Source organism: Salvelinus sp. IW2-2015, unplaced genomic scaffold (genome assembly GCF_002910315.2).
Source record: "Salvelinus sp. IW2-2015 unplaced genomic scaffold, ASM291031v2 Un_scaffold1757, whole genome shotgun sequence".
NCBI classification, from domain to species: Eukaryota; Metazoa; Chordata; class Actinopteri; order Salmoniformes; family Salmonidae; genus Salvelinus; species Salvelinus sp. IW2-2015.
Genome location: NW_019943138.1, coordinates 18,778 through 38,099, shown reverse-complemented (window position 1 = coordinate 38,099; position 19,322 = coordinate 18,778). Strand labels below are relative to the sequence as shown.

The 19,322-nt window shown below is 42.0% G+C and overlaps 2 protein-coding genes across 2 annotated transcripts in view; one reads left to right on the top strand and one right to left on the bottom strand.

The window, feature by feature from the left end:
- vti1b (vesicle transport through interaction with t-SNAREs 1B) overlaps window positions 1–4,209 on the bottom strand; it is a 12,436-nt gene extending 8,227 nt beyond the window's left edge. The window contains 2 exon segments of the mRNA XM_070439554.1: window positions 2,903–2,929; window positions 3,893–4,209. Coding sequence (XP_070295655.1) covers window positions 2,903–2,929; window positions 3,893–4,021 — 156 coding nt within the window. The 5' untranslated portion in view covers window positions 4,022–4,209.
- Window positions 4,210–4,675: 466 nt separating this feature from the next.
- Window positions 4,676–19,322, top strand: part of LOC112071886 (retinol dehydrogenase 12-like) — a 16,256-nt gene continuing 1,609 nt past the window's right edge. The window contains 7 exon segments of the mRNA XM_024139317.2: window positions 4,676–4,869; window positions 7,294–7,343; window positions 7,346–7,411; window positions 8,701–8,855; window positions 9,940–10,042; window positions 11,568–11,777; window positions 12,073–12,262. Coding sequence (XP_023995085.1) covers window positions 4,793–4,869; window positions 7,294–7,343; window positions 7,346–7,411; window positions 8,701–8,855; window positions 9,940–10,042; window positions 11,568–11,777; window positions 12,073–12,262 — 851 coding nt within the window. The 5' untranslated portion in view covers window positions 4,676–4,792.

Sequence of the window (19,322 nt, the reverse complement as noted above, 5' to 3'; positions counted from 1 at the left end):
GTCGGCCGTTTCAAAATTAAAGTCCCCCGTTGAAACTGACGCAAACAGCGGTTCCCCTTCAAAATAAAAGTCCCCTATTGAGACTGATGCAAACGGATAAAAATAGTGGCATCATGACACAATTGTAGTAGGGCTGGATCGATATTAGTATCGCAATGTTTTTCCCATGATAAAAATAAAATTAAATCTTTGCTACGCCTTGGAACATAACTGACTGTGGATTAAAACATAATGTTTTGTTTCCAACAACAGGGCTGTTTTCCTTAAAGAATTTAAATCCACTTTGTGTTTTGTTTCCTTCAAAATCAAACTATATTTGTCACATAAAGTGTAGACTTTACCGTGAAATGCTTACTTACAAGCCCTTAACCAACAGTACAGTTCAAGAAGAGTTAAGAAAATATTTACCAAATAAACTAAAGTTAAATTTTTTAAATAAAAAGTAACAGTGTTAGCTGTGTCACTAGAGATTCTGGGTTCGAGTCCAGGCTCTGTCACAGCCAGCCGCGATCGGGAGACCAATGGGGCGCCGCACAATTGGCCCAGCGCCGTCCGGGTCAGGGGTGGGTTTGGCCGGCAGGGATGGCCTTGTCCCATCGCGCACTAGCGACTCCTGTGGCGGGCCGGGAGCAGTGCACGCTGACACGGTTGCCAGGTGACCGGTGTTTCCTCCGACACATTGGTGCGGCTGGCTTCCGGGTTAAGCGGGCGTTGTGTCCAGAAGCAGTGCGGCTTGGTTGGGTTGTGTTTCGGAGGACGCACGGCTCTCGGCCTTCCCCTCTCCCGAGTCCGTACGGGAGTCGCAGCGATGAGACAAGACTGTAACTACCAATTGGATACCCCGAAATTGGGGAGAAAAGGTTTTTAAAAAATCTGCTAAGGAGCCTTTTGATCCTAGACTTGGCGCTCCGGTACCGCTTGCCGTGCGGTAGCAGAGAAAAACAGTCTACGGCTTGGGTAACTGGAGTCTCTGACAACTTTATGAGCTATCTGACACCGCTTATTATATAGGTCCTGGGTGGCAGGAAGCTTGGCCCCAGTGATGTACTGGGCCGTACACACTACCCTCTGTAGTGCCTTGCGATCAGATGCCAAGCAGTTGCCATAAAAGGCGGTGATGCAACCGGTCAGGATGCTCTCGATGATGCAGCTGTAGAACTTTTTGAGGATCTGGGGACTCATGCCAAATCTTTTCAGTCTCCTGAGGGGGACTGTCTTCACGACTTTCTTGGTGTGTTTGGACCATGATAGTTTGTTGGTGATGTGGACACCAAGGAACTTGAAACTCTCGACCCGCTCCACTGCAGACCTGTTCGGCACGACTTTTCCTGTAGTCCACGATCTGCTCCTTTGTCTTGCTCACGTTAAGGGAGAGGTTGTTGTCCTGGCACCACACGGCCAGGTCTCTGACCTCCTCCCTATAGGCRGTCTCATCGTTGTCGGTGATCAGGCCTACCACTGTTGTGTCGTCAGCAAACTTAATGATGTGTTTGAGTCGTGTTTGGCCATGCAGTCGTGGGTGAACAGGGAGTGCTTAGTCCCTTCCTGTACTCCCTGTTCACCCATGACTTCGTGGCCAAGCACYACTCAAACACCATCATTAAGTTTGCTGATGACACAACGGTGGTAGGCCTGATCACCAATGAAAGCCTATAGAGAGGTCAGAGACCTGCCATCTCTCCCTCAACGTCAGCAAGACAAAGGAGCGGATTGTGGACAACAGGAAAAAGGAGGGCTGAGCACGCCCCCATTGAYATCGACAGAGCCGTAGTGGAGACGGACCACATCAATAAGGACCTATCYTGGTCCAAACACACCAACACAGTCGTGAAGAGAGCACGACAACGCCTCGTCCCCCTCAGGAGGRCGAAAAGACTTGTCATGGGTCCTCCGATCCTCAGAAGGTTCTACAGTTGAGAGCATCTTGATTGGCTGCATCATTTATTGGTTTGACAACTGCTCGGCATCCAACCGCAAGGCGCTACAGAGCTAATGTGTACGGCCCAGTACATCACTGGGGCTGAGCTCCCTGCCATCCAGGACCTCTATACCAGGCGGTGTCAGAGAAAGGCCCTAAAAATTGTCAAAGACCCCAGCCACCAGTCATAGACTGTTCTCTCTACTACCGCATGGCAAGCGGTACCAGAGTGCCAAGTCTAGGACAAAAAGGCTTGTCAACAGTTTTTACCCACAAGCCATAACACTCTTGAAAAGGTAATGAAATGACTACCCGGACTATTTGCACTCTTTTACGCTGCTGCTACTCTCCGTTTATCATATATGCATAGTCACTTTAACTATACATCCATGTACATACTACCTCAATCAGCTTCCGCACATTGGCTAACATGGGCTAACTGAATTGTGTCCCACCACCCGCCAACCCCTCTTTTACGCTACTGCTACTCTCTGTTCATCCTATCAGTATAGTCACTCACTGTATAATCACTAACCATATCTACATACTACCTCAATCAGCCTGACTAAGCGGTGTCTGTATATAGCCTCTCTACTGTATATAGCCTCTCTACTGTATATAGCCTCTCTACTGTATATAGCCTCTCTACTGTATATAGCCTCTCTACTGTATATAGCCTCTCTACTGTAATTTTTCACTGTCTTTTTACTGTTCTTTTTATTTCTTTACCTACCTATTGTTCACCTAATACCTTTTCTGCACTATTGGTTAGAYCCTGTAGGTAAACATTTCACTGTAAGGTCTACCTACACCTGTTGTATTCGGCGCACGTGACAAATAAACTTTGATTTGATATGTGCCAAAGGATTTGGACAATCCGAGTATGGAACCCAGGAGTGAGCTCTGCAAACGAGGACAGACGATTTTTACACGCTTCGCGCTTCAGCACTCAGCGGTCCCGTTCTGTGAGCTTGTGTGGCCTACCACTTCGCAGCTGAGCCGTTGTTGCTCCTAGACATTTCCACTTCACAATAAAAGCCCTTAAAGTTGACCGAGGCAGCTCAAGCAGGGCAAAAAATTGGACGAAACTGACTTGTTGGAAAGGTGTCATCCTATGACGGTGCCAAGTTGAAAGTCACTAAGCTATTCAGTAAGGCCATTCTACGGCATGGCTGATCGCATGGCTGTGTGCTCGATTTTATCCACCTGTCAGCAACGGGTGTGGCTGGAATATCCCGAATCCACTAATTTGACGGGTGTCCACATCCTGTGTCATATATAGTGTATGTATTCCCCCAATGCAACGTCTATACATCCAACGTGCCATTTAAACAGATTTTGTGTTTGTCGAATTAACAAACTGTCTTTTGTTGAATTTCTCTAAACAACATTCCAACCTTGTTTATCATTATCTAGTCCAAGTGTGGCAAGACTCCACTATTACTATCCGTTTGCATCAGTTTCAAATGAGGAGGACTTTATTTTGAAGACGAACCGCCGATTCCACTATTGTTGCTCACGCCAATGTTGTCGACGACACTCATCTGCTCGGCCTAGCAACCTCCTCTTATAATTAAGCGATAAGGCCCGAGGGGGTGTGGTATATGGCCAATATACCACGGCTAAGGGTTGTTCTTAAACACGACACAGCCCATAGCCGTGGTATATTGGCCATATATCACAAACCGCCAGAGGTGCCTTATTGCTATTATAAACTGTTAACCAACGTAATTAGAGTACAAATAAACGTTTTGTCATACCCGTGGAATACGGTCTGATATACCACGGCTGTCAGCTAATCAACATTCAGGGCTCGAACCACCCAGTTTATAATTTATATTTGATAACAACCATATTTTAGACATTCAGCAGCAGTGGTCGGCTAAGCAGAAGTAAAACTAAAGCAAGACAACGGGGGGGTCAGCTAATGGTAGTGGATTTGAGAGATATTTAGAATGCAAAATACATATTTACAGATACAGATGTAAATTCAACTGGTTTTTTACCTCCTTGACATTTCAGTAATCTGTCGGGCATCAACTTCAGTTCGTCATACAYGGATTTGAAGATCTCCTGCAGCTTTTCAAACTCTTCCGATGACATTTTGCTTTTATTTTAGCAGCAGGGTTTGTGTTTTCAAATGTCCGTTTCTTCCTTGACAACACAAACGCCCAAATATTAGAAAATTAAACCGTTTAATTGCCGCTTATACGCTTTGTTGATAAACCGTAAACCCCCTTAACAAGATCCTCGGGACTCTTTCCGCATTCTGGTGATCTTGTGTCACGTGTCTAGCGTTACTGCCTGCCTGAAGTCAATATCCTGCCCAATTATCACAAATTAAATGTCAAGTACATGCTTTTAAAATCAAAGTAACTTAAAATGTATGACGGCAGCGTATGTTGTATACTTCTAATATYAATAATGGTTAAAAAAATTGTGGTTAAACTGAAATAATATGTTAGATATTTATATACGGGCTTTGAACGGGTAACTTTCCCTGGTGCATTGTGGTCAATGTCGTTTTTGTAATAATCATAACTGATATATTTACCATCTTTCAGATCAATTATTGTTTTCATCTGAGGGTGAATATATAGACTAGTATCTTACAAACCAAATAGCAGTTATTAGATTCAACTTCACTTTCGTTTTTGCTTTCTTTAAAACATTWTTTTTTTTWAAATCCATAATTAATGTGGAAAYAYAACTACAATCCCAGGTTCCATTGAACGAGCATGTGACACAACCCATCCACCTACACTTCACCATAAAGTATGACATCTCAGATCAGCTGTGTGGTCGCTGGAGCACAGAACCATGATGGAACAACAGTGAAGAAGACCTACGAGAGAGAGAGAGCGGATTCGTGTCATGATGGTGCTCGTATTGATTGTCGCAGGTCTTGTGGTTGTCGCGCTGCTCGTGGTTTTATTCGCACCCCACATTAGGTAAGAATGAGCGGTGTATGTTCAAAGGCTATAGCCGATGCATCATTCGCTACTATGCTTGGCATCTCATATTGCCTAATTAGTCGAACAATGATTGTCAGGCTACCGAAAAACGAAGAGATTGTGACAGGCAATTGGGTCGCTAAATGAATCGACATCAGTGTTGATGATAAAAAAGACATCCCCTATATCTTTTATTTTTCTGCAATAATAAAACCTAAAGAACCCCCCCCCCACTCCCCACTCCCCCACCATAACGAAGAAACCTTCTTCAGTACAACGTTCATTTGTTGTTGTTTGACCAAAGGCTCGAAATGCACTGTCAATTGAATATGTCCAATTGTGAATTATAGGCATCTCATATTGCCCTAATTAGTCGAACAATGATTGTCATCTGTCAGCCACCCGACTGCTGAATAATGCACAAAGAGTAGGCTCGAGCGCTATCATATCATGCATTACGCATAAGAAGCGTTGCGCGCGTGGTTGGAGGTAAATTATGGTTTTCCGCGAGCCATTGGTAATCCAGTACCTAGCCAGCGTTGGTGGTTGTAACTGTTGGGCGAGTTAATGTTTGATCATTGTTGCCAGATTGATCCTTGCATATTGAGGCGAAACAATATGTTTCATGCTTAAATAGTAAATAAAATTATAAATAATAAATTCCTCCCCACTAAAAATTGTATTACCCAAGTAAAAGTTATATAAAATAACCAGATTAACCTTTATCCCCCTATAATAATCTAGTATGATCAAGTAACAGTAGGAGTCTTGTCCACGGTCACAGCACGAGCCTAATGCATCCCTGTCACAGTAGAGCTCTATGATCCCTGGTCAACAGAGAGCCTATGATCCCTGGTCACAGTAGAGCCTATGATCCCTGGTCGACAGTGAGAGCCTCTATGATCCCTGTCACACGATAGAGCTCTATGATCCCTGGTCAGACAGTAGAGCCTATGATCCCTGGTCGAACAGTAGTAGCTCCTATAGATCCCCTTGGTCAACAGTAGAGCCTATGATCCCTGGTCACAGTAGAGCTCCTAATCATCCCTGGTCACGAGTAGAGCTCATGGAACCCTGGTCACAGTAGAGCTCTATGATCCGCTTGGTCGACGAGTAGAGCTCTATGATCCCTGGTCACAGTAGAGCTCTATGATCCCTGGTCACAGTAGAGCTCTATGATCCCTGGTCAACAGTAGAGCTCTAGATCCCTGCGTCAACAGTGAGCTCCTATGATCCCTGGTCACAGTAGAGCCTATGCCCCCTGTCAACAGTGAACCCTATGATCCCTGGAGTCGGACAGTACGAAGGCTCTATGATACCCGGCGTCACAGTAGAGCTCTATGATCCCTGGTCGACAAGTAGAAGCTCTATGATCCCGGTCGACAGTAGAGCTCGCCTGGTCAACAAGTAAGAGCTCTATGATCCCTGGTCGACAGTAGAGCCCTATGATTCCGCGTGCGTCACGAGTAGAGCCCTATGATCCCTGGTCAACAGTAGAGCTCTATGATCCCTCCGGTCACAGTAGAGCTCTATGGCCCGCTGGTCACAGTAGAGCTCTATGATCCCTGGTCAACAGTAGAGCTCTATGATCCCTGGTCGACAGTAGAGCTCTATTGCTCCCTGGTCTCAACAGTAGAGCCCTATGTATCCCTGGTCAACAGTAGAGCTATGATCCCTGGTCAACAGTAGCTCTATGGCCCTGGTCACAGTAGAGCCCTGGTCAACAGTAGAGCCCTATGATCCCTGGTCAACAGTAAGAGCCCTATGACCCTGGTCAACAGTAGAGCTCTATGTATCTGGTCAACGAGTAGAGCCCTGGTCAACAGTAGAGCTCTATGATCCCTGGTCAACAGTAGAGGCTCTATGACCCGCTGGTCAACAGTAGAGCTCTATGATGCCCTGGTCAACAGTAGAGCTCTATGATCCCTGGTCAACAGTAAGCTCCATGATTCCCTGATCAACAGCTAGAGCCCTGTACAACAGTAGAGCTCTATGACCCTGGTCAACAGTAGAAGCTCATTATGATCCCTGGTCAACAGTAGAGCTCTATGATCCCTGGTCAACAATAGAGCTCTATGATCCCATGGTCAACAGTAGAGCTCTATGATCCCAGTCAAACAGTAGAGCTCTATGATCCCAGGTCAACAGTAGAGCTCTATGATCCCAGGTCAACAGTAGAGCTCTATGATCCCTGGTCAACAGTAGAGCTCCATGGTCCCTGGTCAACAGAGCCCTGGTCAACAGTAGAGCTCCAATGGTCCCTGGTCAACAGTAGAGCTCTATGATCCCTGGTCAACAGTAGAGCCATTTTGTAACGCAGCCTGTGTGGATATTTCACAATGTGCCAGTGCCAACCTTACCATAACAAGAACTAATAGTAGATTTGAGATAATGACACCGGTATATTTCCTGTCTGTCCAGGAAATACTCTGCAGGTGGAACATGTATGTCTGTGGCCCGGTTGGACGGGAGACAGTCCTGATTACTGGAGCCAACACTGGTATTGGCAAGGAGACTGCCTTGGACCTGGCGATCAGAGGTGACTAACTGACACATACAAGGCCATATCCTGATAGTCATACATGGTGTGGAGTCTATTCCTTGTCTCCTTTCCTTGCCCCTTACATTCATCATCACAAAGATATTGTCAACCGGTGGAGATTAAGAAAGAAACAGGCTCAAAATGAATCTTTCTTATTTAGTGCACTATCTGGCCTTTTCCTTATTTAGTGCACTACTCTGGACTTTTCCTTATTTAGTGCACTACTCTGGACCATTTTCCTTATTTAGTGCACTACTCTGGACCTTTCCTTATTTAGGCACTACTCTGGACCTTTTCCTTATTTAGTGCACTACTCTGGGACCTTTTCCTTATTTAGTGCACTATTCTGGGACCTTTTCCTTATTAGTGCACTACTCTGGGACCTTTCCTTATAGTGCACTACTCTGGGACCTTTTCCTTATTTAGTGCACTACTCTGGGACCTTTTCCTTATTTAGTGCACTATTCTGGGACCTTTTCCTTATTTAGTGCACTACTCTGGGACTTTTCCTTATTTAGTGCACTACTCGGGACCTTTTCCTTATTTAGTGCACTACTCTGGGACCTTTTCCTTATTTAGTGCACTACTCGGACCTTTTTCCTTATTTAGTGCACTACTCTGGGACCTTTTCCTTAAGTGCACTACTCTGGCCCTTTTCCTTATTTAGTGCACTACTCTGGGACCCTTTTCCTTATTTAGTGCACTACTCTGGGACCTTTTCCTTATTTAGTGCACTACTCTGGGACCCTTTCCTTATTTAATGCACTACTCTGGGACCTTTTCCTTATTTAGTGCACTACTCTGGGACCTTTCCTTATTTAGTGCACTACTCTGGGACCTTTTCCTTATTTAGTGCACTACTCTGGGACCCTTTTCCTTATTTATGCACTACTCTGGGACCTTTTCCTTATTTAGTGCACTACTCTGGGACCCTTTCCTTATTTAGTGCACTACTCTGGACCTTTTCCTATTAGTGCACTACTCTGGACCCTTTCCTTATTTGTGCACTACTCTGGGACCATTTCCTTATTTATGCACTACTCTGTGACCTTGGTCAAAGTAATGCATATAGTCCATTTGGTACGCACACCTGGTCTTCATCCTAATAGTAATTCATAGTGTGGCCTCATTCCTGTCCTTACCTCCTGTCCTTACCTCCTTTCCTTACCTCCTGTCCTTCTGACCTCAACAATAACGATAAGAAGAAGTAAAGGAAGAGGAGAGGTGTTTTTTTTAAAGGAACTGTGTCATCGATGCTGATTTATTGATTTATTGTCTATTTCCAGGTGCCAGGGTGATCATGGCGTGCAGAGATGTGGAGAAGGGTGAGGAGGCTGCAGCATCGATACGACTATTCTATTGCAAGGCGAACGTAGAGGTTCGAGAGCTAGACCTGGCTGATACCAGCTCCATACGGGTCTTCGTACAACGCTTCTCCGAGGTCAACCTACTACTTCAACGATGCTTCTCAAATAGCTCCCTATGTGGCGCACTACTTTTGACCAGGGCCCTATAGAACCCTATTCCCTATGTAGTGCGCTACTTTTGACCAGGGCCCTATAGAACCCTATTCCCTATATAGTGCCTACTTTTGACCAGGGCCTATAGAACCCTTTTCCTATGTAGTGCGCTACTTTTGACCAGGGCCCTATATAACCCTATTCCCTATGTAGTGTGCTACTTTTGACCAGGGCCCATAGAGGTCTAAATAAGGTGGCATTTGGGGCGCAGGCCATGTGACTCATGTTATTCACTATTTATGACAGCATTACTTAGTTATTACATAGCACTCATATTACAGTATTTATTAGTTATTAACAATCACTCATTATTACAGTATTATTAGTTATTAACAAGCACTCATTATAACAGTATTTAATATGGTTATTAGTTATTAACAAACACTCATTATTACAGTATTTATTAGTTATTAACAAGCACTCATTATTACATTTATTAGTTATAACAAACACTCATTATTACAGTATTTATTAGTTATTACAAAACACATCAATATTACAGTATTTATTAGTTATTAGTTATTAACAAGCACTCATTATTACAGTATTTATTAGTGTTATTAGTTATTAACAAGACACTCATTATTACAGTATTTATTAGTTAATTAACAATCACTCATTATTACAGATTTATTAGTTCATTAACAAGCACTCATTATAACAGTATTTAATATGGTGTATTAGTTATTAACAAACACTCATTATTACAGTATTTATTTAGTTATTAACAAGCACTCATTATTACAGTATTTATTAGTTATTAACAAAACACCCTCATATTACCAGTATTTATAGTTATTAACAAACACATCAATATTACAGTATTTATTAGTTTATTAGTTATTAACAAGCACTCATTATTACAGTATTTATTAGTGTTATTAGTTATTAACAAACACTCATTATTACAGTATTTATTAGTTATTCATAATTAATAAGCTCTCATTATGTGTTTACTCGTCTGTAAAAAAAAAAGTATAATATTGACTCTGACCCCTTGTAGAGGTCAACCACCTCCACATCCTGATCAACAATGCTGGGGTCATGATGTGTCCTTACGTGAAGACCAAAGACGGCTTCGAGATGCAGCTGGGGGTCAACCACCTGGGTGAGACAGAGACGCTGATGTCATGGGTGGGATCCGAAATCAAGGACTCCTACGGGAGAAATAGTAAAGAACATCTAGCCCGCTCGAGAGCACCCTTACCTGCCAATCTARAAATTACGTCTCCGTAATCTAGCARGMGTAGGATGGTCATCTGAATCAGGGTTAGTTTGGCAGCTMGGGTMAAAGAGGAGCGATTWCGATAGAGGAAACSAAGTCTAGATTTAACTTTAGCCTGCAGCTTTGATATGTGCTGAGAGAAGGACAGTGTACCGTCTAGCCATACTCCCAAGTACTTGTATGAGGTGACTACRTCAASRTCRAAACCCTCAGAGGTAGTAATCACACCTGTGGGYAGAGYGGCATTCTTCTTACCAAACCACATGACCTTTGTTTTGGAGGTGTTCAGAACAAGGTTAAYGGCAGAGAAAGCTTGTTGGACACTAAGAAAYCTTTGTTGTWGAGCYTTTAACACAAKATCCGGGGAGGGGCCAGCTGAGTATAAGACWGTATCATRMSKWWWWAAMMGYWMYYYYYKCRTRCRWWRSSCRMYYSRWWMMTMMTMYWMMWAAWTMYYYAYYYSSMTMGGSCRWYGYWRSYYSCRTMGGGMWKRKCCRTMGMMYKKYGSKYMMGSTSRKKRRRTTMYYYYYYGMWYMTWYSKAAKCKYGSCKAKSYKCCCRRWYYYACACCAATACTCCTTAGCCGGCCCACAAGAATGGAATGGTCTACCGTATCAAAAGCTTTGGCCAAGTCAATAAAAATAGCAGCACAACATTGCTTAGAATCAAGGGCYATGGTMACATCACTGAGGACCTTCAAGGTTGCAGTGACACATCCATAACCTGAGCGGAAACCAGACTGCATTCCAGAGAGAATACTATAGACCTCAAGAAAGCCAGTAAAGGACTAACCGTGGCTGCCTTATAAGCAATAGGAACCTCCCCAGAGAGGAGAGACAGGTTAAAAAGGTCAGAGATAGGCTTGGTGATGATAGGGACAGCAACCTTGAAGAAAAAAGGGTCTGAACCATCTGACCCAGATGGTTTTTTCGGGGTCAAGTTTAAGGAGCTCCTTTAGCACCTCGGACTCAGTGGGGCAGGGGAAAAAGAGGGAGAAGCATCGGGACTAGTCGCATTAGAAGGGGTGGGAGATGAGGAAATGTTGGACAGGCAAGGAGGCATGGCTGAGTCAAATAGGAATCCTGACTTAATGAAGTGGTGATTAAAGAGCTCAGCCATGTGCTTCTTGTCAGTAACAACCACATCATCAACATTAGGGGACATGGGCAGTTAATACCTATAAGGATTTTTTTGGTGGGGATAACATTGAGGACAGTAGCCTTTTCTGGGTGTTTGGAGTCATACTTTGTGGGATTGGTAATAATCTGAGAAAAATGTAGGGAGTCCCATTGCTTTCGGACTTGGTCAGGTGGGAGACAACCGAGCACTGAAGGTGACCCTTGGTAAAGATTTCCACTCCCCCACTTTCTGACAAGGCAACTGATTGCGTTGTTGTTTACTCCTGATAGGTCACTTCCTGTTGACGTACCTCCTGATTGGTCTGCTGAAGCGCAGCGCTCCGGCCCGTATCGTCGTGGTTTCTTCCCTGGCTCATAACGTTGGCTGGATCCGCTTCCATGACCTCCTCAGCCAGGGCAGCTACAACAGCGGCCTAGCGTACTGCCAGAGCAAGTTGGCCAACCTTCTGTTCGCTAGGGAGCTGGCCCGCAGACTCAAAGGTAGGCTGGGGGAGGGGGAGAGAGAATGGCAACCTGCCACATTTGTTGGATAATGGATCAGAAATCACAGAAACCAAGGGTTAGTGAAGAGTTTCAGTGAGAAAACACAGAAGAGAAACCAAGGGTTAGTYAAGAGTTTTCAGTCAGAAAACACATACACAAAATACATGATCATAAAGGCAAAATGACAGTTATGAAGTTGCTTAGCAACATACGGTCATCTAAAACGTTCTCACACAGAAGAGGATCTTGAAGAAACACTGTCCCCGTGGTAACACTTCCTCCTCCCTCCCAGGTTCCGGTGTGACTGTAAACTCTGTCCACCCGGGGTTGGTGCGCTCTGAGCTGGTCCGCCACTCCACCATCATGTCTCTGCTGTTCTCTCTGTTCTCCTTGTTCCTGAAGAGCCCTCGGGAAGGGGCCCAGACATCCATCTACTGCGCCGTGGCAGAGGAGCTGCACTCCCTCACCGGGAAACACTTCAGGTGAGGTAGAGATTATGCTACAGTATGTAACACCTTCAGTCCCTGACCCAGGTTAGATTCAAAACAATTCTAATAAATGAAGTTGAACAATGGATGAAGATACTCTAAACTTTTTAAATTTTTATAATCCGTCAGATATCGACTGAATTATAGCAATTATGGAATTAAAGCGTTGGGATTCAGGTTTTCAATTTATTGTAAAATTTATAATTTTGTTTTCTTAGAATGCACTCATATAGACATTTTCTAATGATATCAGGCATTTAAAAAAATATTGTGTTAAAATCAAGAAAAGTGTGCTTKATTTGCATAAATACAATGGGTATATTTGCATATTTTAATAGATTAACATAAATGGGTGGATCAGGGCTGCAACAATCCAAGAACGTGACTCACTAATTACTGTTGTCGTCACGTTCTGTTGCATAATTCAATAAGTGTGTCCAATAGCAGGATACCCTTGGATTTAAAGTCAACAAGCTTGGCTCTAGATTATACCAGTGGAGGCTCCTCAGAGGGGGTCCATCCTACTCACAGAATTCCTACTCGGAGAGTTTTTTTTTTTTTGCCTGGTCAGACAGCTGTGTGTGTTGTGCACAGAAGTCCACAAGCAAAGGGGAAAACGTGAGAGGAGGACTTTACATACACACACACACACACACACACACTCGCATACATACATACAATCATCATTTACGCTGCTGCTACTCTGTTTATCATATATCTTGACGCCTAGGTACCTTATCCCTATAAATACATATCTACCTCCATCACTCCAGTATCCCTGTAAATATGGTATTGGAACTGACCCTCTTACTTTCTCGTGTGTTTTTGTTCTCATGTTTCTTTTAGTACTACATTGACTACTGCGTTGTTGGGTTTAGAGTTAGCAAGAAAGGCATCTCACTGTACTTGTGCACGTTACAAYCATTTTAATGTAATGTAATGTGAATCTCAGTTAATTATCTGGGAATCTACCCGGTTTGCCGGGATGCCCCCTCTCCCCCCCCCAAGTGACTGTATAGAACTTACGGAAGCCCTTAAGCCCAAGGCTAAAATAATAAATAAATTCTCGTTTCAATGACTTAGTATCGAATTTGAGAGATACTTAATTGTTATTTTGTCTAATTAGTCATTAGTTATGCAGCTGGTCAGACTATGTAATGGTGGCTGCAACCATTCATTCACCGATTGCATCCATTGATGTGATTGACAGTTCTTTGACAGCCTAAAGCACTGCTGCTTCTGAATACCTGAGCAGGTGAGCAGGTGAGGGAGGGGCAGAGCCTTTCTAAATGTTGTCTGCCTTCTCTCTGGCTCTAATTTGGCTGTGGTTCTGCTCAGACAAAAGCTTTGGTCATGCTCTGCCTAGAATATGTTGTTTCCATCATCACTAGTCTTTTAAATTAGGCCTATTCCGTTGTAATATTTAGCCTACCACACCCACAGTAGCCTATATTCCACTTTCTACCATTAGGATATGTAGTTTCTATTTTGAAGGACTTCAAATTSTATTAATGGATGTTTTTAGGTAGACAATATATAGGCTATACTGTAAAATGTATTTTAGTTTTTCTGTGAATAGAAACACCATAATATAAATCTTTAATTAAGTTAAAATATCAGAAATAAATCGTTTAATAATAAAGGCCAGTATCATCATCTTATTTTCATAAATAAAAGGGACTAAATCATGTCGAACTGCATCTGTGAAATGATTTGCGCATTGAGTGGGAAATGCGCTATACAAACTAATTATTATTATTATTATTATGAAGATACATGTAAACTGTAATATTAGTGGGAATATAGCCATAATATAAACAAGATAAAGGAGAATGGAATATATTTTAAAAGCTTCAAATTGAAAAATATTTCGATATGAATCTGCTCCCATGCGTGGATGCTTTTTCAAAAAAAATTAAAATACATTTAAGTAAGACCTTACTTCATTTGCACACACTGTTTACAGATTTTTCCTATTGTGTTATTGGCTGTATGTTTGTTTATTCCACGTGTAACTCTGTGTTGTTGTTTTTGTCGCACTGCTTTGCTTTATCTTGGCCAGGTCGCAGTTGTAAATGAGAACTTGTTCTCAACTGACCTAGCTGATTAAATAAAAGAAAAAGGACCGGACAGAGTTCAGTAGGACAGTGTCACAAGGCTTCATAGTCATATGCCAACACGTCACCACTGCCGGAGGGCGAAACACAGCTGTTCTTGATTGTGAATTAAATGGAGAAATGAAATGTGCGCGACGAAGTAAAACCAACGGTTTTCATTCAATATAATTCATTCAATATAATTATCAAGTTTGGAGACGTTAATTTCCACCATAAAAATGCACCTATATGATAAAGCATTATCACATTTGCAGACTTATGGAAGATAGACTACTATTCGTGATGAGTAGATTGGATAGTCATAATTTAGGCTAATAATATAACTCAATCACTGTTCGCTAAAAAAAGACCGTTCAATGCGTGGCTGAGCGCGAGGAGAGGAGGCCTAGGCAATAGACAAGCCTTTATCACATATCTGCTTTCTATGCACGGGGGAAATGTGGCCTTTTTTTATAAACATTTCATTCAATTCTACTACACTTTATATGACTGGAGACATTTGGCAGAATCTTTTTTTAATACGACAAATTACGACATTGTCCATATACTAGGCGTACAAGAAGGGGAGACGGACACAAATTGAATTATTACGTCCATCTAAACTGGATGAGGAAATGGTAAAAAAAAAAAATATATATAAATACATTTAAAAAAAACTTGTGACAATGACCAAACATTGATAAAGTGTGAATATCCGCAGTGCGCACTCACCATGGATATGGCGACATTGTTCCGCTGGTGCCAATAAAATAGGCTATACTGTTGTTTGCTTAATTAAGTTAAGCATTTTGATAACTAAAAGACGAATTAGAGTTTTTTTCATTGTCTTATATTTACAGCAATAGCCATTTCGTTTCCAAACTATGTTTTTCCCGCGATTTGTATTTTGCACTAATGTGATATGCCTGGCTGGGCCTCGACTTTTCTCTGACAGCTGCAACTCAACAATCATATTTGGTATTTGCAGCACGCGTTGCCTTTCCTTTCCTTCCGGCTGAAGGCAATGCGATTTAATAAAACAATCCACAACTTATTCTTTTTTAAAAGATCCTTTCGCCACACCCGCAATAACATTTGTATGTGACCAATACAATTTGATTTGATCCTGTGGCCAAATCATTCTTTAGTAGCTTAATTGGAAAGATTTGTATTTCTGTATAGACAGGAGTATGATCATTAGGCTATATAATTTTGGCAATTTTAATTCCATTTACTTTAGTGAAAGCGTCCTCTAGCGGTATGGACGCGCGGTAACGTGTAGGGAGGTAATGTGAAATCATAAGGGAATTGTTTAAATGTCACTTACCGATAGGACTAGTCTATCTCATGCGCAGAAGTAGCCTAAGCTTACAGTTAAAATATCACTCACCAATAAATTAATGAACTTCAGAGATAATAGGCTTGTTTTTTTTGTTGAAAGTGAACAACAGACCTTTTTATTAGSCTACCAGAATCACCTACAAAAAGAGGTCGGTGATAGGCCTTCAATTTAATGGTTTAACTTGTTACAGCCTACAGTCCTACGATAACAGGGGGAAAACATGTAGAGAGAGAGAACTTTCATGATGACACTTCGTTTAATCATTGAAGTGTTGGCTAATGGTTTAGTGAAACACAAGGAAGATATCTGATTTTCAATAGCACCGATGACAAACTATTAATTTGATAAGGGTGAACCGTGGGTAACGGTTGGATTTGGCGGACGGGTTGGAAAATAAATCCTCCCATTGCGGGGATCAGCTTGCTGTMGTAGTTTTATAGCCTCGTGTAACAGTTACCATAACAACAACAATAATAATAAACTATTACCACGTGATCATTATGCGCAGGCTAACGCGGACTGATTAGGCTATTTTAAACACTTCAAACTATAGTGAAAAGCCACCCACTGGGCAAAAASATTTCTGAGATGCGCGCAGATTATTTGGACAATAATTGTTGTGTGGAGTCGTTTAACAAATGTCTGATTCTGTTTTTGGTGTTACGATAACGTTACATATTTATCAATCAGGGCATTTGCATTTGAAACCGAGCAGAGATCTTAATGCCTTTTGCCAAACCTGGTCTGATATCGCAAAGAAAAGTCGCCCTGTCCATTCGGGGATTTAGATAATTAAACCGTATTTTAAGGATAGCGGGTTACCGGTGTGGGGAGCTGTTTTTTGATATATCAGCAATGTGTGTTCTCTTTTGGTGATATCACCATTGTGCATGCCCTTGMTGACCGTCGCCCTTGGTGACCGTCAATTGGATTACAGCCAAAAACTGTTTTGTTGGGATTGTAGCGAGTCTCTTATTGAATGTCTGATCAATCAGTTAGTTTCCTGAGTACTTCAGTCTGATAGATAGTGTAGTCGTGTACAGTAACTGCGCCTCCTTTGACCGCTGGGATGATAACTATAGATATGTCATTCTGGAGATTAAGGGCTTGTTTCTCAGAGCGGGTAAAGTTCTTCCTGACATTTGACTATTGCCTCTAGCTTGTCTTTACACACCAGTCGGTAGGTATCTACAGCAATGAACGTAGATGGAGCCCAAAAACAAACTTTTCGTGAGGACAGAGGGGTTGCAATCTTTTAAGAAAAGTTTCAGATGCCATTTGAATGTTAATTACTAGTTAAAACGCGTTGCAGTTGTTGCTCCTATATGTTATTTTGTATACATCTAATGTAAATATACACGCAACATGCAGCAATTTCAATTTMTTTACTGAGTTACAGTTCATATAAGGAAATCAGTCAATTGGGCCCTAATCTATGGATTTGACATAACTGGGCAGGGGCACAGCCATGGGTGGGTCTGGGAGGGCATAGGCCCACCCACTGGAGAGCCAGGCACAGCCAATCAGAATTAGTTTTCCCCCACAAAATGTTTTTTTTTACAGACAGAAATAATCCTCAATTTCATCCGCTCTCTGGGTGGCTGGTCTCAGACGATCCCACGGGTGAAGACGCTGGATGTAGAGGTCCTGGGCTGGCGTGGTTATTTGTGGTCTTCTGTTGTGAGGCCGGGTTGGACGTACTGCCAAATTCTCTAAAACAACGTTGGAGGCGGCTTATGGTAGAAAAATTAACATTAAATTCTCTGGCAACAGCTCAGGRGGACATTCCTCCAGTCAGCATGCCAATTGCACGCTCCCTAAACACTTGTGGCATTGTGTTYTGTGACAAAACAGAACATTTGTGACCTTTCATTGTCCCCAGAACAAGGTGCACCTGTGTAATGATCATGCTGTTTAATCAACTTCTTGATATGCCACACCTGTCAGGTGGATTATCTCGGCAAAGGAGAAATCCTCACTAACAGGGATATAAACAAATTTGTGCACAAAACATTTTAGAGAAATAAGCTCTTTGTACGTATGGGATATTTTATTTCCGCTCATGAAACCAACACTTTAACATGTTGCGTTTTTATATTTTTGTCCAGTATAGTTCACTAAGGTTTATTGCACCGTACTGGCAGCCTAGTTGTTTTCTTTCTCTAATCAAACACAGAATAACAGCACAACGGACACACACGAATCCACACATGGGWGCAGCTTCATATCAATATATTTTTTTAATTTGAGGCTTTTCAAATATATTCCCATTCTCCTTTATCTTGTTTATATTATGGCTATATTCCCACTAATATTACTTTATGGAATTAAACTTTTACATGTGTGTTTTTCTGTCTTTGTAATAATAATAATTAGTTTGTATAGCGCATTTCCTACTCTTAATGCACAAATCATTTCACAGCTGCAGTTCAACATGATTTAGTCCCTTTAATTTATGAAAAGATGATGATGATACTGGCCTTTATTATTAAACAATTTATTTCTGATATTTTAACTTAATTAAAGATTTATATTATGGTGTTTGTATTCACAGAAAAACTYAAATAGATTTTACAGTATAGCCTATATATTGTCTACCTAAAAACATCCGTTAATACAATTTGAAGTCCTTCAAAATAGAAACTACATATCCTAATGGTAGAAAGTGGAATATAGGCTACTGTGGGTGTGGTAGGCTAAATATTACAACGGAATAGGCCTAATTAAAAGACTAGTGATGATGGAAACAACATATTCTAGGCAGAGCATGACCAAAGCTTTTGTCTGAGCAGAACCACAGCCAAATTAGAGCCAGAGAGAAGGCAGACAACATTTAGAAAGGCTCTGCCCCTCCCTCACCTGCTCACCTGCTCAGGTATTCAGAAGCAGCAGTGCTTTAGGCTGTCAAAGAACTGTCAAATCACATCAATGGATGGAATCGGTGAATGAATGGTTGCAGCCACCATTACATAGTCTGACCAGCTGCATAACAAGTGACTAATTAGACAAAATAACAATTTGAACAACTTAGTCAAATTTTTTATTTATATATTTTTGCGCTTCAGGGCTACTGTAAAATCTCTCTCCCTAACAGTGACTGTATAATAACCATGCAAATGTTGACTGGAACGAACTGCAAAAATCACTGAAGCTGGAGACTCATATCTTCTTCACTAGCTTTAAGCACCAGCTGTCAGAGCAGCTCACAGATCACTGCACCTGTACATAGCCCATCTGTAAACAGCCCATCCAACTACCTCATCCCCATACTGTATTTATTTATCTTGCTCCTTTGCACCCCAGTATCTCTACTTGCACATTCATTTTTTGCACATCTACCATTCCAGTGTTTAATTGCTATATTGTAATTACTTCGCCACCATGGCTTATTTACTGCCTTAACTCCCTAATCTTACCTCATTTGCACTCACTGTATATAGACTTATTCTTCTTTCTACTGTGTGTAACTGTTTGTGTCGAATTGCTATGCTTTATCTTGGCCAGGTCGCAGTTGTAAATGAGAACTTGTTCTCAACTAGCCTACCTGGTTAAAATAAAGGTAAAATAAAAATGCCCTCTCTCTCTCTCCCAGTGACTGCGCCCCGGCCTCCGTGGC